The sequence below is a fragment of the Rhagoletis zephyria genome, unplaced genomic scaffold (genome assembly GCF_001687245.7).
Source record: "Rhagoletis zephyria isolate East Lansing unplaced genomic scaffold, Rhagoletis_zephyria_1.1 Rzeph_scaffold_03045, whole genome shotgun sequence".
Taxonomy (NCBI): domain Eukaryota; kingdom Metazoa; phylum Arthropoda; class Insecta; order Diptera; family Tephritidae; genus Rhagoletis; species Rhagoletis zephyria.
The window spans coordinates 31,603-55,342 of NW_016160129.1; the positions used below are offsets into that span (position 1 = coordinate 31,603).

Consider the following 23,740-nt stretch of genomic DNA (forward strand, 5'->3'; position numbering starts at 1 on the left):
ATATGAGAATCATTAGGTGCTATCCCCGAACGAGTTACCTTATATCCCAAGTAATCAATTTCTTGAAATGCAAATTTGCATTTTTTCAAGTTAAGCTTCAAGTTACGTAAAGTAATCCGATCTAACACCGTTTTTAACAATACAACATGATCTTCAAAGTTCTCAGTAGCAATAATTATGTCGTCCATATAAATAATGATCTTCCTCTCATTCAACATGTCTCGAAATATAATATTAATGAACCGTTGGAACACCGCGGGCGCATTTTTTAACCCGAAAGGCATTTTCAAATACTCAAATTGCCCGTTTGGGGTTACAAAGGCAGTAAACGGTATTGAATTTGGCGACATGTTGACTTGATGAAAACCACTCTTAAAATCTAACACAGAAAAAAAAACGTTTGTTTTGTAGGTACTCAATGCAGTCTTCAATTAATGGCAGTGGGTAATTATCCCTAACCGTCAATTTGTTCAGGGCCCGATAGTCTACACACATACGTGTTTTACCGTTCTTCTTCTTTACTAATACAATAGCTGAAGCATAGGGTGAGTCGCTTGGTTGAATTATTTGTTCTTTTAACAGTTCGTCTATAATTGTTTGTACTTCGTTACGTTCTGCATAAGATAAGCGGCGGGGGGCATGATGAAAGGGAACGTCAGTTGTTAAATGAATCTTCATTTCGTACTCGAGGGGTTCAGGTTTAATATTAGATTTGAAGTAAGTGTCATAAATAACCTTTTTTAATCTATTGCGTTGTCCATTAGTGAGTATACAATCTATATCTATATCGTCCTGGTTATAAGAAACGTCAATACAAAAAATGTCAGGTACACAAGCGGCAGTTAAACCATCGGGATCGACATTACTATTTGTATCTACATTAGTGCAAAACTCGGCAGTTAAATTATTATTAAATTATCAGGATTTACATTAATATTTGAATCTACATTGGTGCGAAAACCGGCAATTAAGTCTTCGGGATTAACATCAATATTTTTATCTACGTTGGTGCAAAACTCTGCAGTTAAATCAGAAGGATTTACATTAACTTTTTGTTTCGGTTGTAATTTTACAATGGCCGAGAATGTTTCGGAATCAGTTACAATTTTTTGTTCGTCAATCATATATGTCTTCATATTTCTTCATATTTCTAATAATTTGGATTTTGTATATCCTTTCTTAGCGTACTTAAGTCTAATATGAAATTTGTGCAGAAAGTCACGTCCCATAATAACAGGTACTACCATATCTTCATCTGATATAACATTTAATTCAATTTTATTAATTCTGTTATTAAATTTTACAAGGCATTTAATTTTTGAAATAATATTTATTTGATTGCCCCCAATTCCTTTGTATTTGGGCGTGTTCGTATTTTGAAAATTCTTGTACTCGACCAGTTGTTTTGGGACCCGTGACCATCAATAAAACTAACCGGACTACCGGTATCAAATAAAGAAAAAACTTCTACAGAAAAAATCTTTGACTCTAGCTTGAATATAATACTCACAAAGTTATATGTATTTACATCGTAAGACTCATCGTCTCCGCCTTCCATTACTGATGCAACCTGCGTTTTTGGTTTGAGGATTTTTGCTGGATTCGGGCATGAGCGATGGTCATGGCCCATTCGCCAACAACGAAAGCAGGACCCGTCTGGTCTTAATGGGTAAGGGCAGTTGGGCTTGATATGCCCATCTCTCGAGCAGTTGTAACATTTTTGTTTGGCGTCCTCGACCGTCTTTGTAGCTTGCCGGCGTCTTGTTGTGGCCAACACGTCGCTCACCAAATATTTCCTCTCATACCTTTGAATTAATGTTTTTAGTTCGGCAAGGGTCCTGGCAGGTAGCAGCAAGTGTGCATTGGGCACAATGTTCCTTATTCCATCGATTACAAACTCGATTACCTCTTGTTCTTCCACCTTTGCCCGCTTTGCTATGGCCTGCATAGCTAGTACATAGCAGTGCAATGATTCTTTTTTCTTGTCCCAGCGCCGTTGTGCTAACATTTTATAAACTTCATTTCTGGTGACTGGTACACTAAACTCCATCTCTAGAGCTTTTTTAAGTGCTCCATAATTTAGAGCTGTTGTAGATGATAAGAAAACTTTAGCTGTACCGGTCAAACAACGGCGGAGTGCTACCAATCTGAAACGATCGTCTGCCCCTGACGCCTCAGTAACCTCCTCAAAATCTCGAATAAAATCCGTGATGGACATTGAGATGTCATCTCCGCTAAATTTTGGGAGTGCGTGCTCAATATCTCCATAATCTAATCGTCGTTGTTGTTGTGATGAGCCAGCACTGCTCCCAAATCGTTGATTTCCTTCATTAGCCGCAACATTTCAACTCTTTTACGTAATGCAGTTAGTTCGTTATCGATATTGTTTATACCCGTGGCACCGGGATTGGCGGCAAGGTCAATCGTATTATTATTGTAGTTAGTGTCAACGGCGGTATCTACAAATGAGGCAGTAGCGGCAGTGGTATCGGAGACAGCAGCAACGGTAGTGGCAGTGGTGACGGCAGCGGCAGTGGCGACGGCAGCGGCAGTGGTGACGGCAGAGGCATTGGTGACGGCAGTGGCGTTAGCGGCGGTGGTGACGGCAATGATATTGGTAACGGCAGCAGCGTTAGCGGCAGTGGTGGTGGCAATAGTATTGGTGGCGGCGGTGACGGCAGTAGCAGCGGTGGTAATAGTATCGGCAACGGCAGTAGAAATAGGGGTTGTAATAGCGTTTACAACGGCAGAAGTAGTGACCATTTCGGTGATTTCGGCAGCAGCGGCAGTATCTGCCTGGGAGGCAATTTCGGTTGAATCGGTGGTGATGGATATATTGCTTGCCCCATCTCCGACCACATCCCTTAAAAGACGGCGCAATTGGCCGATTGTGGCTGTATGAGGAAAATCCACGCCCAACTCGGTGAGCGATTTGATTATTTCGCCTCGAATATCGGCCATAATGTCAGAACTTGTGAAATATAATTTGATTTAATTGTAGTCTGGTCTTGAGCTCACACCTGATGTTATAAACTATAAGATTTCCTGGTATGTTTAGTGATGGCTGAAGATTATATTTTTTCGCTAGAGAAAACAACGTTGTTCGCTTTATATCAAAACCGGAAGTGAAGTATCTTCCTTTCTTCTTTATTTTCTTTATTCTTTTGTCAATTTGTTATTGTTCAGCGTTCAGTGCTGCCATAAGCAACAGGGCTGCCACAGTGTACATTTTACATTTTCTTTTATTTGCAATCTTACAAGTAGGACCTTTTTATACCATCTTATTGTTTTTATGGCACGGTAATAATATGATAATAATTATTCGGATCGATCAATTCCTGCCCTGGGCCTACCTGGGGCAAACGTGTTCTCAAATTTTTTTTTTTAACTAAATGACGTTGTGGCATTATTTTCTCTAGTTTTCTTCCTCGATAATCTTGTTCATATGATGCGTGGACTTAATGGATGGTTTTTGTTCTGGCCTTGTAGCAAGCGTAAGACCAGAAACGGCAGCATTTAATCGTATGACGTTTCAGTAAAATTAATTTTAGGTCGCTTTCTTGCCGATGGTTTGGTGTAATAATTCTCCAATTTTTTCGCATAAGCTTTACTCGTCTTCATCAAAGAAAATTTGAAATATAATTAGTGGGGAAGCGTCACTATTTATTTCGCCACGAATACCCCAAGATTCATTTAATGGAAACGATGGTATTAGCTTTGTATTTTCCTGCTTACTTTCACTATCATATTCACCACTAATTTCACTGTCGGAAGCACTTGCAACGCCATTCTCCTGACTAGAATCTTCTTGTCTAGGTTCACTGAGTTCACTATCAACATCGCTGTCGACATCAGAACTTGAATGACCCCGAATTCTACGTTAGTCAGGTGGGTGGGACCCACACTCGCTAAGAACTAAAAATGAGAATGAGAATGAAGTTTTGTTATACGAGTAATTTGGTAATGTCATTTCCTACTGCGTTGCTTGAGGATTTGACAGGAGCTGCAGCAGCCAGTGAAAACTAGAAGTTTTTAACTGCTTCTTCAATTGCAAAAAGTTCAACAAAAAGTGATGAAGATTTGAAGAGAAGATGGAAAATGTGTTTAGTTTTCCCAATTCATCCCTAAGGACATCATCAATGGCTCTCTGGAAAATGCTAGGAGCATTTTTTAGACCAAAATGGAGCCTACAAAACTCGTACTTTCCGTTGTTGACCGAGAAAGTCGTTTTCTCTCTATCCTTTCCTGCGAGTTTGATTTGGTGAAATCCTGATTTGAGGTCTATTGTGGAGAAAAAAGTGTCCGGTATTGGGTATTTATCACTTATTGTCTTGGTGTTTAGCTTCCTGAAGTCAATTACGAGTCGTGATCTCTTGTTCCCTTTTTCGTCTAAACCTTTCTTATCTACAACCCGAATTGGATTGTTATAAGGAGAACGGGATGGTCNCGGGTAACTTTTCGAGTAGACGGGTAAATCGTCCACGGTCCTTATCGTACCTACAATGCTGGTATTGTAGGGCAGCGCTTCATCTGGATCAGCGAAAACTTTAGCATGATGCTTTAGCTATGTAGAGATATCAATATTGCCCTTGCTTGTTTCCGATTTAGTTTCTAACGTCCGAGCAGTAGTAGTACAAGAGTTTTTCCTTTCCACCATCATAACTCAACGTACCACTCTTTAGGTCAATACTACCATTTACCTCTTTTAATAAGTCGAATCCTAGAATGCCGTCAAAGGTCTTCAAACTGGGTAAGAAAAAGAATTTAAAATTCTTATTTAATATATTTATTGTACATTTTTTGTTAATTATATCGGTACCGTGGATGGATTTGACAGTGGAAGGGTTATTCACAGGTTTTATTCCCTTTAGAGCGTTAAGGTGTTTTACATAGCTCTTTGCAGCGCCGGTGTCGATTAAAAATGTTATTCCTCTTCGCCCAAGTGTCCTTTCGACATAGGGCAAGAGGGACTTAGTCCTAAAAAATTAAAGTCGGGNGAAATCCTGATTTGAGGTCTATTGTGGAGAAAAAAGTGTCCGGTATTGGGTATTTATCACTTATTGTCTTGGTGTTTAGCTTCCTGAAGTCAATTACGAGTCGTGATCTCTTGTTCCCTTTTTCGTCTAAACCTTTCTTATCTACAACCCGAATTGGATTGTTATAAGGAGAACGGGATGGTCTAATGATTCCGTCACGCAACAGATCTGATATCTCCTTATTGACAAATTCCGCAGAAGCAATGGGGTACGGGTAACTTTTCGAGCAGACGGGTAAATCGTCCACGGTCCTTATCGTACCTACAATGCTGGTATTGTAGGGCAGCGCTTCATCTGGATCAGCGAAAACTTTAGCATGATGCTTTAGCTATGTAGAGATATCAATATTGCCCTTGCTTGTTTCCGATTTAGTTTCTAACGTCCGAGCAGTAGTAGTACAAGAGTTTTTCCTTTCCACCATCATAACTCAACGTACCACTCTTTAGGTCAATACTACCATTTACCTCTTTTAATAAGTCGAATCCTAGAATGCCGTCAAAGGTCTTCAAACTGGGTAAGAAAAAGAATTTAAAATTCTTATTTAATATATTTATTGTACATTTTTTGTTAATTATATCGGTACCGTGGATGGATTTGACAGTGGAAGGGTTATTCACAGGTTTTATTCCCTTTAGAGCGTTAAGGTGTTTTACATAGCTCTTTGCAGCGCCGGTGTCGATTAAAAATGTTATTCCTCTTCGCCCAAGTGTCCTTTCGACATAGGGCAAGAGGGACTTAGTCCTAAAAAATTAAAGTCGTCTTTCGGTCCGTCCAGGTCATATTCAGCACTCTTAGGTTCCGTGTCCTGATAATAGTCATCATACCCGGTATCACTCCAGTATTCACCTTCCGGTTCGTATTGGTCTTGGGTGATATTGTTGATACGCTGTACCTTTTGTATTGGCAGCTGTTCACTTCCATGCTGTCTTTTTTCAGCTTTTTCTTTATTCAGGGCTGATGGCGATTGAATATGCCGCCCGTGTTACTGTTAGCCGGACAAGTTACCTTAGGGTAAGCTCCTTGATTATGATACCTATCGCCATTTCCGTGGCGTTGTTGGGGTCTGTTTTGTCTGAAGCGGGAGTACGACGGATCTATATCCCTTGGTACTGGAGTTTGCTGAGTTCGAGTTTGTCCTCGTTGGTCTTGAGGTATTCTACGGTATTGGGGTGAATAATAATAAAGATCTAAGTTATGGGATGCCTGTCTGTTAAAGGAACTTGCAAACATTGATCTGGCTTGGTTCGCTTCCAGTTCCTGCGCTAGGGCAAGTGCTGACGGCAGATCAGCGGGTCTAGAGGAGGAGAGAACATCACACAAAGGGTGATTGAGTCCCGAGATGAGCACGCGAAGTGCATCATCCCGATATTTCTTATTAAGTGATCCTATCAGCGTGGTGTTCTCACCGTGAGTGATGACTGTTTTATTGACTATCAGAGTCAACTTTCTCTCCACTGCATCATAGAACTCCACTACTGATGATTTTCCTTGTCTAAGGGTCGATAACTCCTGTTCAATTAAGTAAATTGGTCTTTTGTCCGCATAGGCAAAGTCTAGTCGAGAAATGATAGCGTGAAAATTTAAGACTGTATTGAAAGAGGATAAAACACTATCTGCGGCTCCTACTACTTTATTTCGGATTATGCCTACCACTTGGTAGTGTCTTCAGCTACCGTGATACGCTTCGAACACTCTATAAGCAGTATGAGCTGCTTGTCTCCAAGACACATAACGGGTCGCGTCGCCTTTGGATTCCGGCAAGGTTTTCACAAGGTCCAAGGATTCGTCACATGGTATTCCGGGTTGAATAGTCACCGGTTCGTATTGGGTAACACGAACTGGTGATTCGATCCTTGCTAACCTGTTTGTCAGTTCGTCAACCCGAGACTGAAATTCCCTCCGAGAATGCCCGGTCGCAGTACGAGAAGAGCTTCCAGAGTGCGTCCATATTGTAAGTTTTTCTAAGTCAGTTAAGTGTTAAGTGGATACAGGGATTTCCCTTTCTAACCGTTACCCACCTTTACAAAATTTATTTATTATTGAAGATTTGTCAAAAAGGATAGTAAAACTTTTTAAACAAAGTTAGCTGCTAAAATCACTCTACTCACATGAAAATTTCCATATCCCGGTAAGCTATGTCACTGATAAGGCAGCAGCACGATGATTCCTCAGGTGGTTTTCCAGCAGCAGGAAGACAGGATTACGATGATTAGGATGCTTTATTTTTTAGAGCATTGGTTCTACACTCTTTCCCACTACTTATGTGGTGTTTTAATTTTTAAACTTTATCTTTTCAAATTGTTAAAAAACTTCATAAATGTTCACGGTGTTTGTAATTAAAATGTTTTGTTGCGTAATAAATTGTTCGCGGCTCACTGTTTCAATACGTATTTATCAAACTTTATTACAGTTCACTTTACTGCGGGTTTTTGTTTTTAGTCTTTTAGTTTTTTTTTTCAATAACACTGTAGCGATGGGTGCAGTTACACTTTGTAGAATTTTGTTTTAAATATTGTTCGTTGAAATTTATTATTTTTGTTTCTTCCCTGGTTTCGTTGGTTCGATCGCTGGATATTGTTTTTTATTCAATATCCTACCATATGCTGCGCCAATTATATGTTGGAACTTTGTTTAAGTCCTTTATAAAAACTGTATCTTTATTAAACGAATTTTAAGTCTTAAATTAAACTTAAATAATAGAACCGTGTCTTTGAGTAATCAAAATACAACTCAACTTAAACTTTTAAACATCAACTTTATATACCCAAATCCCAAGGAGTCAGCAAGGTCAGCGGGAATATGCTACAAAGATTCAGAAACTGAATCAATGCATCCATCGCGAATGTAGATATGTATGCAAGCATAAATAAAGCTTGGAATTCAGTAATGAAATTAGATCGACGCATCTATTGCAGATGCAGCTGTGTAAACATTAATGCTTGGCAAATATTATACTGCTACTCATCATAGTATAATATTTGCAGCTTTTGATTTTTGTTTATAGAAATCAATATTCTCTAATTTTGCCATTGGATTATGGTAACGGCCAAATGCTTATTTTATTATCATCTTCTTTAGGCGGCACTTGCGTTTGTTTATCTTTAAGTGCCTCACAGATGTCTTCGTGGTCGTCAAATGTGACTAGCGTAGAGTTAATAGGCTTGGTTATATTTTCTTTTTTGCAATTCGTCTATTATTGATTGCACCTCCCTTCCATGTGAATAGGAAAGTCGTCGGAGAGGACAGTGGAATGGAACGACAGTCGTAAGGTGTATTTTCATTTCATACTTGCACGCTTCTATCATAATATCTGTGTTCAGGTATGCGTCATCAGCAGGGAACGGATTTTATGGAAATTGCTTTTTTTTCTGCTAAAGAGATAGAGTATATTCGATTAAGAATGTCCACGATTTAGCTTTCCCTGATTCCATATATACACATTTGAAGTTGCCTTTTTTTGCCTTTTTTAAGATATTTGCCTTTTTTTGCCTTTTCCACCTTTAAAAAAGTGATTATAGCATTTACAATATTTTTTTTTAAGATTAAAAAATATACACATGCCCATGCAGCTTCTAGAAGCACAGGGACCTCTTGCCAAATTGGTGTTGAAAAAATTCAAAGCCGTTTTCTCAGCTAACGTAGGCTTGAAACAATAAGTGGTGTGTATAAAATTGTAAAAGGCGAGGAAAACGCCGTTATTCCTGATAATATGAACGTTTCAAACGTTCCATATTTAAATTGGGCTTCACTTGTATCAACTTACGTCGAGCGCACATTTAGTACATTCAAGGCTTTTCTTCGCGAAAATCGAATGAAAATGCTGCCAGAAAACTTCAAAATGCATCTTGTGGTTCAATGTTACTACAACTATACAGATTAAAGTTTTATGAGTTAGAAACTCGAAAGGATAAAATAGTCAAAGATTCAAAGTACAAATTTTTCATATAATGAAACTACTTCATAGTTTTTCTCTTTTTACTTGTAATATAAGCATTTCCAAAATAAATATATTTATTGATTGTTTTTCGTATTTTCTGTCTTTTTTAGTGCCTTTTTTGCTTTTTTTGCAATACCTTTTTTTGCCTTTTCCTGCTTTTTCGTTTATTTGTTTTGCCTTTTTTGCCTTTTTTGCAATTCCTAGTGCCTTTTCCTGCCTTTTTCGCTATTTTATTTTGCCTTTTCCATCCTATTTCGTTACTTTATTTTGCCTTTTTTTATAGGTTTTTAGGTCCTAAAAATCCGTTCCCTGGTCATCAGTTATCCGTTTTAATTCTAAGCGGCAATTTTTGAATAGTCTTGGATCTGTGTAAATACAAACTCTTTTAGGCGTTATATCTATACAGAATACGGCTGGTATGTCAGAACAAGGATCTGAAACTCTTCTTGGCTCACCTCAATTACCTACTTTAACGATTGCGGCAATGATATCAAGGATACTTACAAATTTAATTATTTCGTCGGCATATCGATGGCTGAGTGGAAGATCGACCTTTCTCGGCAGCCGGTTCGAAAACGCCCTATTTCAGAACTTTTTTCAAGAACGCCATACTTCAGAATTTTATTGAAGAACGCCATATTTCAGATTTTATTGAAAACACCCTATCTCAGAATTCGGTTCAAAAACGCCCTATCTCAAGCGAAAATACAATGGAAATGTGCTGAGATAGGGCGTTTTTGAATCGGCGGCGGTACACAGGGCAATACTGAACATGTGGCCCTATTATGTATGGCGACTGATAGCCATAGGCAACCATATACTAAAATTCGCATTACGTTTGGCAACTGACTGCTGACTGAGTCTAGTAGCGCAATTTTCTGTTTCCCGATTATGACGATTTTGTTATTTGTTTACATAAATTGTTAAACACATTGGAGCGATGTCGCCAATTACTTCCAAATGCCATGGCTACTAGACCAGCAACTAGACACCAGTCGACATTCATAAAAGGGCCAATAGTCTTACACAGTGTTTACAGTAACATACAAAAGATGAGTGTTACGGTAAGCACAACCAAAGTAATGAGTAGGCAAACGAAAGTACTGCGAAGTAAATTAAACGAACAAGATAATGATAATACAGAGTACTCCAACAAGGTCGGAATTGATACGTGGGCAATGACAAATTCTGCACAGTCAGTCTCTCAATCGGAATACATAACACAAAAAATTTTAATTTAATATGAAAATTAAAGACTATGGATAAAGTAAATTAAGGTATAGGATATTGAACAAAAATTTCTTGGTAGGTCGGAATAAGCCAGCTCAAATTCTTTCCCACGACAACCGGATCTACATACCGGAACGACTCGGGTTGTTGTTTTGGTGACCTCACCTCCTTGCGTGATACTTTTCATCTCGCCTAACAGGACATATGTAGGGCACTCGTCAGCAAATGATTCATTATAACATACAAATTCATCCTCGTGTTGTCAGCATATCTGCGGCGGTGACAGTATTCTTCGTGCGGATGTTGCCCACGGCGATGTAGTAGCTTGGATGTATGAAAAAACCTTTGCTATTGACTATAATAGTCCATACTTAATATCGCCCGGATCGGTATTGTGAAAACCATAGTCTTTTTTGCAGGTCATAGTTTTTCGAGGGATTACCCGTATCAAAAATAGAGAAATACTTATTAGGTACTTGTTTCTTGCAATCTCTTAACTTAATAACAAAGTTTTAACAGCCTACATCTTCACCGTCTTCATCAGCTTCAATCTCTGTTACTGCCGACGGTTCTCATGACTCAATTACCAGTTTCACTTAAAAGCTGTGCATATTCGTTCCGCGTAGATAACATTCCGCAGGATCAGTACCACACCTGATATTTTATACTTATTTTTTTATATAAATACATATAAGAATATAATTTTAAAACTGTTTTATAATTTTCTTTTGTTCCAGTGATTTGACGGTCCGCAAAAAGAGTACCAACTTCACAGTTTTATACTGTACAGGGTTGCTCCATTTAGTACTGTTTACATTATCTAATTTTTCCTTTTTTTCTAATGTTGTATAAAACTGTTAGATGAAAGTATTCGACGCTTTCCTTGAAAAAGTGCGACATTTCGCGAGATTCTCATACTGGCCTCGAATAAAACCCACTCGCAGTGTTGTTTTCTCATTTTCTGGTGAAATTATTACATCCTCCATGTAAACGTATCAGAATTTCCTTATCTGTTAACTTTGCACGTCGTCGATGGCCATAGCAGAAAAAATGCTATAATATTACTTGGTAAGAGAGAGGAAAAAAACGATAACACAGAATTCCTGTACACTGAGAAAAAACATTCCTTGATGCTAGGAAAAAAGTATTTTCTTCTAAGGAAATATTACCTTGAAATGACTTCAATGACACGGCTGCCTTAATATGAGTAAACGATTTGACTCAGTTTAAGGAAAACACAATTCCTTAGTTGTTAGGAAAAAATTACTTGCCATTTCATCCCCCGTGAAAGGAATAAGTATGTCATAGAGCAAAGCTCTGGAGTGCTAGTCGAGAGATGCAAGGTCCCAGAGCAGGAAATATGTTTTTTAATATTTTCATTTATTTTTTTAATTGTATTAAAAAAAAAAAAATATATAATTTATTTTTAATGATATTTGAGTATTTAGAGTTTTACGTATATGAAACTAATTTTACATTTTATAATTTATATTTAATTTAAATTGAAATAATTGACTTTTCTTACTCTATCGATATCGATATATCGATCTAAACTCATCACTTGTCAAAAGATGCGTGGCCGACGTTTAGCTATCTTCAGTGTCCTTTTTCTTATATTTTGTTGAATGAGCTTGGCACAGTCCAAACATTGTCTGAGCGGCGGAAAAAATGACGTTAAGCTTTGTATAGTGAAGAACGATGAATTTTGTGACTCGATAACCCCACTTACCTACATCCATATATTGTGGTTGTTGCAGAGAACGTGTTGCTGTCATTTTTCCGCTTAAAGTATAGACGGATGTAATCGGTATATTAATGGGCGAAAATTCAAATTCGCAGTATCTTCATTAAAAAGAAAGCATTTTTCACCGCACTGTATTCTGCAAAACTTCTCCAGTAAAAGCCTTACGTCTATCTGTAATTACCCTGCAGGAATTTGAACTGGCCCTAAACTAGCCTTTAGATAGTTCCTAGTGTACCCAGGACTAGTCCCTCATAAATCCCCCAGCAATGTTCTCAACTGCTACATTTAACTTAAGCGTGTCATTGGAGAGGGACTAAAAAAAAAAAAACTGACCGGAGGATGGTCTGCTTTCAGTCAGTTACAGCCCACCGAAACATTGACTCGTTTCAGTCTAAGCCGTTTCCGGTCAGCTCCTGTCTAATCAAACATTGACTTGTTTCCATCTAGTCCGATTTCGGCCAGTTCCTGTCTAGCCATACATTGACTTGTTTTAATCTAGTCCAAATAAGAACATATTTTTAGATTATACATATGTACTAGCTGTTTTTTATTTCAACTCGAATTGAACATTGGTACTTAGCTCTATTTTTTTTTAAAGACAGTTAGCAACCCACAAGGCGCACAAAAAATAAAGAAAATTTAGATGCATTCGATCTAAAAACAATTTCAATACATTTCTATATAAATATATATAGAGGTATTTTTCGACATTTGGTCACGTTTGATTAAACAAATTATGAACTTCTGAAATTAGTTAGTCACAAAAAGTGTAGGTACAGAGAGTTTTTAAATATTCTTTTCGTTAAGTCTTTATACAAATATTATTAATACTACGATAAAAAGCCCAAAAATCAGAGTCCCAAATTACCAAATTTATGATTATTCTGATTTTTGGGGTTTTTGTCGTAGTATTAATAATATTTGTATAAAGACTTAGCGTAAAAAATATTTAAAAAACAGTTGACCGTATTGCAAAAAACTCTGTACCTAAACTTTATTGACTAACTGTAGGTACATACATTTATGTAGCAAAAAAGTTATCCATTAACTTACAGTGGCCCACAGTCAAGTAAGCCAGTTGCTTTAATTCAAGAAAACGACTTTGCAAAAAAAAAACGTAGTAAATACTGTAAAAAATATCACAGGCTCATATCGACTGTGAGCCATGGTACAATAAAAACAGGTAGAAGCCAAATTGGCATCAAACCTACAAAAGTCAAAGTTTTCGGGAGAGTAAAAATAAAAATGAGCGTGTGTAAGGAAAAATAAAAAAATTACATTTCGCTGGTTGGCGTTTTTAAGTAAATTTGAAGTTTTGTATTTATTTATTTATTTTCTTTAGTTAAAATTTGTTAATTTATATGTTCTTTTCTATTTTTTTTATACATTGAAAGTTTATATTTATAGTACCTGTTTTAGTTTTGTATAATATACAAATGTATGTATAAAGCGATATATGTACTAGGCATAACGTTGGGCAATCAATAAAACAACGGAACACAAATAATGATTGCGACATTCCCTGTAATGCATTTTCAATAAGTTTGGCTTTCTCCAACTCTGTCTTGAGTGCTGAGTTTTCACCCTCCAGATTTTCAATTCTTGACTTCAGCAACAGAATTTCGAGTTTGTAGCTGGATTGTTCTCAGTCTCCACTAAACGCCTTAAATTAANGAAGCGCGATCATTTATTAAGCTTTCACAACTTGATTTATGAGTTGCAGTGTTGTTGGAAGGACTTTCCGGCATAAGGGTCATAGGAAGAGCACTTGGCATCAAACGTGCCTTTCCTGTACCTCCTGGTGCATTTATGAAATCTGCTGCTTTAAAATGCTTAACGCACAGCAAGGCATTTCGCTGCAGCTCTACCCCACATCTGCTTTCCCAACGCTCCTTACGCCGAGGGCATTGAGGCACGTTAAAAAAATTAGTGATGTCTGCATTATATTTAACACCACATAAAAAACAACGCTTCAGGTGCTGCATTTTTAACACATACACTAAGTATAAACCGCACAACACTACAAAAATGCAAATTTAATTAAAATTTGTTTTTAACGAACATTCAAAAAAAACAAACGACATGCCATTTTAAGCGTAACGAAATATAGGAAATAAAATAAAATCAAGTTGAAGTTTAAAGGTTTGGTTCTCATGAGAGCAACGTCATTTTGGCTTTTACCTGTATTTATGTGCCTTGACTGTGAGCCACTGCACGTACAAATGTATACAGGATTACAAAGAATTTACATAAAGTATGGGCACAAGAAAACTGGTCGCACAGAGTCAAGCGCAGCTTTTTTAACCCAAATTTACGTATAATAAACAAAACTAACTATGTATGTACTATGTACATATACAAAAACATCTTTGAATTGCAAAAATACATTTTTGTTTTATAACGTTTTAAGTGCGCCCAGTTTTTTTGTAGATATAATGTAACAAGTGTTTAAAACTTCAACAAAAGAAAAACTGGATTAAAAAAAGAAAATTTATTATGGCTAAGTTCGACTTCTAGTGTTTGCACTACATACATATGTACATGCATGGGTGTATTTATATTGTTTCGTTTATGTTTGGAACTGCATTTTCTTAGATGAATCCTTTGGCTTACGGAAACTCTTTTTCTTTTCTTTGTGCATAGCAATACGTAGTTTCTCTTCAGGGTGATCTTCTGATAAGGAAATGGCTTCTGTTAAAAGAAAGTGAGGGTTACTTATGTACATATTAAGTATACATAATAGCACATTACATGAAATATATTTACCAATTAAATGAAAGTAAACATTTTTAAAATCCTTTAGGCGATGTTTACTATGGGTACCATCAAGGTTGTAGTCCATAATTAAGTTGTTTGCGATTACATTACTTAAGTTTTTGTTAAGGTTTGATGCAATTAATGTTTTCATATGTCGCACCTAAAACGAAAATACATTTAAAGGATTTGTTGTAGAATAACTACATTGTTCTAATTTACTTACATATATTTCTGGTTGTATTTCCAATAGTTCGTCCAAATTTTTCAGCTCCTCTGTTGATTTTATAGGGAAAATACCTTTCAATGTTTGCAATGCTTTATTTTGATGCGTTAATTCCATGAGAAGTACTTTGTGCTCAGCCAAAATATCGCAAAACTTATCAGATTGCTGTCTGGATTTTTCTGTGGGAGATGTACATATGTATGCACATATTTTTTTTTTAAATATATAAAATATACTTAGTTAAAATTAATCATTACCTTCCATCGCACTTAATTTTTCGTAAAGTTTGTCGCATTTTTCATTTAATTGCTCGCATAGATGACATGTACCTAAGGAGTAAAGAGAGTGAACGTGATAATAGTTGCATTAGTGGTATTCACCAAATTGAGAAAGTGGCCTGGCACTCTGGTAAAAGAGCAGATTCGCTCAAGCAACTACTGTTGCGACGACTGTTGCCAGAGTCCCAGGCTACTTGCTCAGTTTGGTGAATACCTATGTATATAAAATTCGTATGTCGTATGTATCTACATATATATTTACGTTTAGAGGATTCATGCCGCTTTGCTTTCTTTGGTGGCGCCGACATTGCAATTATTGCCAACTGTGGAGAATTGGTATTATTATAAATTGAGATTTATATGGTAACAGCAGAAATTTATATTCCAGAGCTTCTAGAGGAAATATTTCTTCTTCTCCTACCACAAGATCTGTCATGTAAATTCGCAAAGTACAGGACTTGACTGGTTCTGTAAAAAAACTCCTGATTGAATCCTTCGGCCTTTTATAAATTTCTTGTCTCCATCAATGCACCTAGTTATTTTTATAGGTATGTTAGATTTCACGGAGCAAATGTTATTTGGTTCATTAACCGAGTAAAAAACGTTACTTATATGAACACCCACGAGAAATCCTCCAGAATACTTGGAACAGTTGTTTTCTGTTCTTATTAATTTTGCGTTCTTCTCTTTATTAACAATTTGCTCCAGAATCTTATTCGGCTTTTTAACCTGTTTTTTTATCATTTGCAATTTGTTTTCAAAACTGTACGCCGAAAAACAGGAAGCAACTCCGTATTTTTCGACGCATTTAACTAAATGAATAAGGCTGTGGACGTTGAATGAAATGCTGTCACTTCCGAAAACGATTGGGAAATTCGTAACAAATAACTGAAGTAGATCGCAAATTTACATTTATTTGTCAGGGACAGTTTAGTAGCCTATATGCGCAATGCAATAGCATAAATTCATAAAAAAAGTCTTCTTCTACAACGTCTATTAAGACAGCTGGACCAGTGTATGCTAAAAATTGGCGAAACTCAGTCGCTTTCCAATGCGGTAGGTCGTCTAAAGGTCTTGGCTTTCTGGCAAACTCAGGCGGAATGAAGCGTTCAATGTGTAGCAGATTCTCGGATATATGGCACAGCTTGTCTTTTGAAATTTTACGCGTAATTTTATTATTCACCAAACGAATTAGTATTTTGCGTCAGATCGTCAAGTGCATTGTGTCTAAAGGTAGTTGCGTTACCATATTCAGGTTCAATGACCCCAGCGGTGTTTTGTTAGACAACGTTTTTTTTTGATGATGATCAGCATATTTTCTGTTAAAAAAATCTTCATCGGAAATTAAAGAACCACATGAAGGGCTGTAAGTGAGAACATTGCCTATTTTCTTAGCTGTTTGTGTACATTTCGTACACCCGTTCTTGAAAGTGTGTCCTGGAACGCCCATAACAAAAGCTTTGGCTGGCGTGTCGCATATCAAACAACGAATATGTAGTTTTATTAACTTCTCATTAATAAAAAAATTGTGTTCTAAACTTTTCAATTCGTTTACAAATTCATAGAAAAACGTGTCTAAGCAATTTGGTTTCCTTTTTCCTAGGTAGATTCCCACCGGGAAAGGATCGACTACTTCTTTGATATTCACAAGTTTTAACAAAATAGGCCATAACTGAACTCGAGAGCTCCTAAAGAGTGGTATTCCGTTTATATTGATGTCCACATATAACTCATTGTAGTTTTCCAAGACAGAGGAAATTTTTCGGAGCCCGTTTGCAATTCCTAAATGACAATATGTGCCAGGAGATACATCTTTTAACACAACACGTTCACTTTTTCCAATTAAAACTTGTGCAGACGGAGGCACATCCAAGCCTTCTGATTTCAAAATTTTTAGCAGGTCCTCTAAACTATTCCTGGAAGGCTTCGTTTCAATAAACCAGTCCTTCAGCTTATCGCACAGAGTCCTTTTAGCAGTATTTATTTCAGGAAAGTTTGAAAAAGCGTAGGTAATTTCGCTTTCGTTCAATTCATTTGCTATTAACTCGCAATTTCTTTGAATTCCATTTTCATTACGCGAGCTAACTTGGCATTTGTATTTTAACGCTTCTTTGCGCACTTTTCTTTTCAAATTTCTTTTACTCATTGTATTGACCGAAAAAGATTGGATTTTGTAAATTATCGTATTCAATGGATACCTTTTTAACAGAAATATGAAAACTTATTCTCACTGATCGAAACGAAACGACGCCAACAAATTGTTATACACACAATAAGAGATGACAGCCTTGACACAGCGTGAGTGACAATGAGTTGACAGCGGAAAAGGGCTGCCATGTTTTACATATGAAAAATACACAATAATAATTGATAAAAAATACCGATATAATCTTAAATGATAGTAAATTACAAAAATCTTTTATATTATTCTAATTTAATTGGGTTAATAAGTAGTCTAAGCGTAAGAATCATGAGCATAGTAATAATATATAATACAATTTTATTTAAAATAAATAAATATTTAAACTTAATGGCAATTATAGTTCGTGTAGAAGAAGACGAAGAGAATAAATGAAGACAGTGGAATATGTGCCACTGACCGAAGGGTAGTCTATGTTGTTTGAATGAATTGTTAAATATTAACCGGTCCAATTTTAACCAGTTTAGAACTGGTTATTTATTTGGAATTGTCCGCCCAATTACTGCAGGGTACCCTTTGAGGATTTCCAAAAATTGCAGATTGTTTTTATAGTCGTTCTAACACGGACGCGGAATCTGTACTCTTAGTTTAGTTGGGTATAACCAGACGAATGTGCTAAACGCGTCCACTACAACAAAATGTTTCACCCTGTCCCTTAGTTTGCATTCTGTCTGATACGTGCTACCTTCTTAGCAGAGATTTGAAACAGTGACATTGACTCCTAACTTTTTTTTTCGCATGATAAATAATGACGGTACTGCATACAAATTGTCAAAGGATCCAGTGCCGAACAAATTGATAAACTGATCCGTATGAGTCGTGGGAAACTCTGGTCAATGACTGAGTTGAATTTTATATTAACTACACTGCGAAAACAGTTTAGTTATTACTACCAAGATTTGGTGATAGCAACCAAATGATATAGTTAAATAAAGCCATTGCTTAGTAAAAATAAATATTGTTTCGTTGATATAAGCTCTCAATTCGTTTTGTCAACTTGTTGGGTTCGGCACAAATAAAAATTTAGTCTAATGTTTCCTGTGTTTATTTTTCTAATTGCAATTAAAACTAATATTTAACAATCATAAAGAGTTATTCATGCAAATAATATTGTCTGGTAAGAAACAGGAAATAAACGATAACACAGAATCTCTGTATAAATATTTATGTGCAGTGCATGTTACGTGACAAAGAGGAAATACAAGCGAATGACGTCTTGCATGCCTCTTATCAGTACTTGACCATATCTAGGCAATAAAGACGAATCCAAACATATTTGCTTAGTAAACAAAGAATCCTATGGCAAAGCCATTGATGAACTGATCGCGCAGAAGCGTGAGAAACTCTGGTCAAGATTTGCTGGAAGTTCTACTTTACGTACACTTTCTCATTGGATACAGACTTTTAAATTGCAAATAAGTAAGATGAATTATATATTCGTTGGGCCTTTTCTAGTTCCATTTTTATTTTTATTTATATTTCTATTTCTATTTGGCTTGAGCATCAAAAAGTTAATACTTATAAATAATTACGCGGCCCTAATTCACCGTTCACGTTATTTAAAGCCCTGCATTGGGAAAATAATATAAAAAGTTATTTTCCCAGCAAGAGCGTTTTTCTTGAATTCTATTAACTAATAAAATTAAAACTGACTTAATTGGACAGTTATACGTTTATGTTTATATCGTATTATTATAAATATGTTTATGATATTGAATCCATGTGGTAATGTGCTATGATATTTCAAGTTGAAAATATTTTCACATGATTTTTTTCACGTGACTTTTTTTTGTAAAATTTTGGATGTTTTCATATTTTGAACTTAGATATTTTATCGATAAAGTGTGAAAAATAGTAATCATTAATACAGAATCGTATTTTCTGGCTAATTTTCGTCGAATATTTTCTTCTTTTTGATGAGCTTTTTTGGCCTAAATGGTAATTAGTGCAAGTAAAATAACATTTTCCCTTCACTGCTTTGGCCTACGTTTCGCTAAAACCTCTTAGCATCTTCAGATGCGAATTTAGTCATATATATGTATTTACATTGGAATATTTGGTGACATTTAAACATATAAACACTAAAAATACAAAACTTAAATGCTAAGGCATTGTTCCATCCTCATTTGGTACACTTGTCAATTCTTATAATTAGTCTACGGATTTTTATGCAAAATACGGAGCCTAGAAATTTGTACCACATAACTATAAGCAAGGTTTATAAATTTGTATACAATTTGTTTATAGTTAAGTGGTACATATTTTTAGGCTTCGTTTTCTGCTTATAAATCCCAGTCTACTTATAATCTCACTAAGATATTTGTGAACTAAGTTTTCTAGGGCGTATGTTTTTAAAACTCATTTTATAAAAACATTATACAATAGCGGTGTTCACACCGAGCTTGGTCCTCGGTAACTCGGTGTTCGTTAATTTTTCCTCATGTATTTTGTTTGGGTAAAATAGTATCACAGTAGTAGTATCGCTCCTGCGATCTCTCTTATTTGAGACATTCGGCTTCCTACCGGTCCAGTTTTCGCTGGCTGTAATATCTCTACCTACTGATGGGTACACCTTTATTCGCATGCACACTTATTTCCGTTTAAGGGGGAACAAGTTTGGTTTAAATCTTAAATAGAATATACTCTCCATTAAAATGTTTAGTGGTATAATAATAATAATCTTTAAACTTTTTAAACACATCCGACTTATTTTTAATTAGATACACAATCACAAAATGATTACAGTCATCGATGAACGGTAAGAAGTATGTACCAACACATCGGTATGCACCAACTCTAATGGTTTACGTGCCCTATGTCTAACAATTCGTATACCTGTTTCCCACATAACATTTTGACTGAATATTTCCAATCCTTTAAGCCTTTAGGTTTCTTTAAATCTAAATTGTCTGTGCCTATTATTTACTAAGTGATTTGAACAGCCTGAATCAACATGCCACACTATGTTATTTGTATTTAAATTACAATCACATAGAAAAGCTATTCTATTTGACTGCGACTCACATTCGTCCACGCCGTAAGCTTGGCGTCTTCGATGATAATCTTGCCGGTAACTATTTGTAGTTCCTCCTTGCCCGTGATTGAAGCGTGGCTTCCGCCCATCTGGAACGCTCCTATATTGAAATCTCTACCTGACGGTTGATTAAACTTTCGTTGTGAGCATTCGAACCTCTTATAGTTGTTTTCCATTCAGCTCTGGTAGGGGCTTGATATAGCTCTTTGAACTCCCAGTGTCCTCAAGGAGCTTGACCTCTTTCCCTCCTATTGACCATGCAATTCAAGGAAAGAGGGACTTTGCCCTAAAAAATTAAGCTCATTGTTCTCGATGCTATCCGCTGCTTGTTCCGCTTCTTTATCATAAGTTGATTCGTTAGGTAAATCAGGCTCGTCGTTTAAATGGTTAACGCGTTGTATCTTAGGTGCGGTATAACGCCCTGAATTCGCTGCCCGTTTCTGCATACGTCTTCGCTGTGAACTGTTGCTTTGGTCTTGACCAGGATTACTGACATAATTCTGTGCGGGACCGGCCTGCTTGCAAAATTTGTCGCAAAAGCGTAGCTCCCGTTATTAGCATTTACCTGTTGCGCCAAGGCCAGGACAGATGGAAGATCTGATGGTCTCGACGCGAACAGGATATCGCATAAAGGTTTTCTTAAACCTGATATGAATTCCCTGAGTCATCAGCCCTACACTTTTCATTTATGGTGTCCGCTATACCGCTTTCATAGGACATAATGGTTTTATTAGCCAAGAGAGTTAGCTTCTTTTCTACCTCGTCGTAGAATTCTAAACACGTATCGAACCCTGTCTCAGTGTGGACAGTTCCTGTTCGAAAAGGTATATCGGTCGTAGTTTTCTTCGTCGCCGAATAACAGGAATAATTGATGTTTGAAAGCATCCATTGGTGCTTCAGTGGCTGGGATGAGTTTGGTGTGCGGAACGTTCGTCGCTATGGTGGTTGTCAGGACGTTAATGTCAGTCTGTGGAGGTCTAGAGAGTGCGTCTGCTACGACGTTCGTTCTTCCTGGCTTGTATTTCATCTCGTAGTTGTATTCATCGAGGATATACTCTCTTCATTTTTCTATTGTGATTTTCGTTACTCAATGCAAAAGTGAGCGGTTGGTGATCTGTGAAAATTACAACTTTCGCTGATCCATAGAAATAGTTTCTAAGTGAGGTGAGAGCCCAGATGATTGCCAGCATTTCTTTTTCGTTTGCGGCAGATCTCTCCTAGGTTTTATTTAGTGAACGGGATATAAAGGTTATTGGTTCACCTGCTTGTTCGGGGGTGGCTCCTAGAGCGTACTTGGAGGCATCGGTGGTAAGGTGAAACTCCTGTTTGAAGTTTGGGTAGGATAGCACGGCTTCCTTTGATATTAATGAAATTTTAATTCTATTTTTTTCGAGCATAACTAGCTTTCTGCACGAGGAAAAGCGTCGATAATAGCCTGACAGACCAAGAAAAGACCTCAAGTCATTTAGTATTCTTGTACACGGAAATTCTTGAATTGCTTTTACTTTAGTAGGGTTAGTTTTTATGGCTGTTTGTGATACAATAAAACCTAGGAATTCGACTTCTCTACGGATGTTCGTTGCATCCCCTTACCGCTGGTGGGGGAAGTAAAACTTTAATAAAGAAAGAAGAATAAAAATTGTTGAATGCTTTACCCCTTACCTCTGGTGGGGGGAAGTAAAGCATACAAAATAAAATAGGGAAGAAGAGTGGTTAGGTGAGAGTCTTTACGATTCTCAATATTTATTAAATATTTCTTCTTTGTATACAATTTTCTTACTTTATGTTTCCTAACTAATTGTATATATATATATTTACAAAAGATAAAATAAGAAACCAGTGCATTGGTTCTTATGGTATTTTGGTTGTGTGCCTCTGCTACATCTTTGCATGTTACGAATATTTATAGACAATGTATTTTCTGTTTGTAGGACCATAAGGGTTGCTTTGCAGCATTGACATTTTAATGTTTCCCGTATGCACAGCAATTTATTTGTGTTTATATTTTTACAACTGATAAAGGATCAACCGATTCAATATTTAATTGTTTCTCGCGAACGTTCCTTACATTTAATTACCTACTTTTGTGCGTCGAATACACTTGACATTCTTATCGTATGTTTGTGTTTGGATACATACATATGAATTTATATATGTAAATGTAAGCGTACAAATTATATTTTCTTCTATTTATATTTTCTTCCATGGACTGTATTTTAGTTTTGGTGCAAGTGCACAATTTTTATCTTTCCTTTGTATATTCAAGGATTAGAAATGTTTATTACAATTTTAAGTTTGAGTGGCTTTGCGACCCAGGCATATATGTATGTTTGTATGTATTCACACATGTTTAAAGATATTGGAACATATTGCCGAGGGCAATGCTGTACTTATACATATTTCTTAAAAGTTCTTGCTATATTTAATGTTATTACTTAGGAAGATATGTATCCATGTTCAGAGATATTTAAACAACGGAAAAACTAGCACTTGTCTAACTGGACCTTCATGTTTGCCTTTTCTAGTATGTGGAAAATTTGTTCAACATGTTGAAGGTGCATTTGTCATCCTTGCCAAATACTATGATGTCATTCATATACACGTAATCTATTTTTTTATGTGTTGCTTCAAGATGTCATCGAGCGCTCGTTGGAAGATAGCGGGTGTGTTTTTAAGTCCGATAATAAGGATAATATTATTTGTTGTATTTTGGGGTGTTTGAAGAGGTTCTAATTTCCCCTACTACAGTAGTGGTGTAGGTGAGTTTCTCATCTGGTTCGGTAAATAATCGCGGACATTTGTTTGTGAGACGGCCTATATTTCGTTTTTGCGTTTCTGTCATGTGGTCGGTCCTTACGTCAATTTTGTTAACTGATGGTGTAGGTTGTTGTTTCATTTTTATTTTGGCGCCATTGCCAAATGTGAGGGAATCGACGTCGATGTTTATGGTGACACGAAGCTCTTTAAGACTATCGTTTCCAATTATGCCGTCAAAGGATTTTAGGGTGGGGAGCAAAAAGAATTTTAAATTTGTGTCCTTTCTGCCAAATAGATTAATAACTGTGTGGTGGGTAATTTGTATCTGTCCGGCTATGGAATTAGCGAAAAATGGTTGGTCATTGGGAATTCGTTTTGACACGAGGCAGAATTGGATGTAATTTTTGCTACAACCGGTATCGATGGGCATTTTCAGAATTTTTCCGTTCTTCGTTCTGCACTCTACGTACGGCAACGAAGAACTGTTCATTCTAAAAAATGAATATCGATATGGTCGTGAACGTCTTGTGATGGATTTTGTTCA

General features: G+C 36.5%; 3 protein-coding genes across 5 annotated transcripts in view; 1 reads left to right on the forward strand and 2 right to left on the reverse strand.

The window, feature by feature from the left end:
- GramD1B (GRAM domain containing 1B) overlaps window positions 1-23,740 on the forward strand; it is a 58,647-nt gene that overhangs the window by 21,445 nt on the left and 13,462 nt on the right. The gene's annotated exons all lie outside the window — the stretch shown is intronic.
- Window positions 1,156-2,298, reverse strand: LOC108368280 (uncharacterized). Its single transcript, XM_017623120.1, has 2 exons — window positions 1,511-2,298; window positions 1,156-1,439 (listed from the first exon to the last, which is right to left on the reverse strand). Exons 1-2 carry the CDS (start codon window positions 2,216-2,218, stop codon window positions 1,431-1,433), a joined length of 717 nt encoding a protein of 238 aa, XP_017478609.1. The 5' UTR covers window positions 2,219-2,298; the 3' UTR covers window positions 1,156-1,430.
- Window positions 14,160-16,000, reverse strand: LOC108368279 (uncharacterized). Of its 3 annotated transcripts, none has more exons than XM_017623117.1 (6): window positions 15,830-16,000; window positions 15,468-15,528; window positions 15,185-15,256; window positions 14,928-15,106; window positions 14,714-14,864; window positions 14,160-14,638 (listed from the first exon to the last, which is right to left on the reverse strand). In XM_017623117.1, exons 1-6 carry the CDS (start codon window positions 15,947-15,949, stop codon window positions 14,517-14,519), a joined length of 705 nt encoding a protein of 234 aa, XP_017478606.1. In that variant the 5' UTR covers window positions 15,950-16,000; the 3' UTR covers window positions 14,160-14,516. The 3 variants fall into 3 exon arrangements, with proteins under 3 accessions (XP_017478606.1, XP_017478607.1, XP_017478605.1); XM_017623118.1 differs by having other exon boundaries at window positions 14,699-14,864; XM_017623116.1 differs by having other exon boundaries at window positions 14,160-14,864.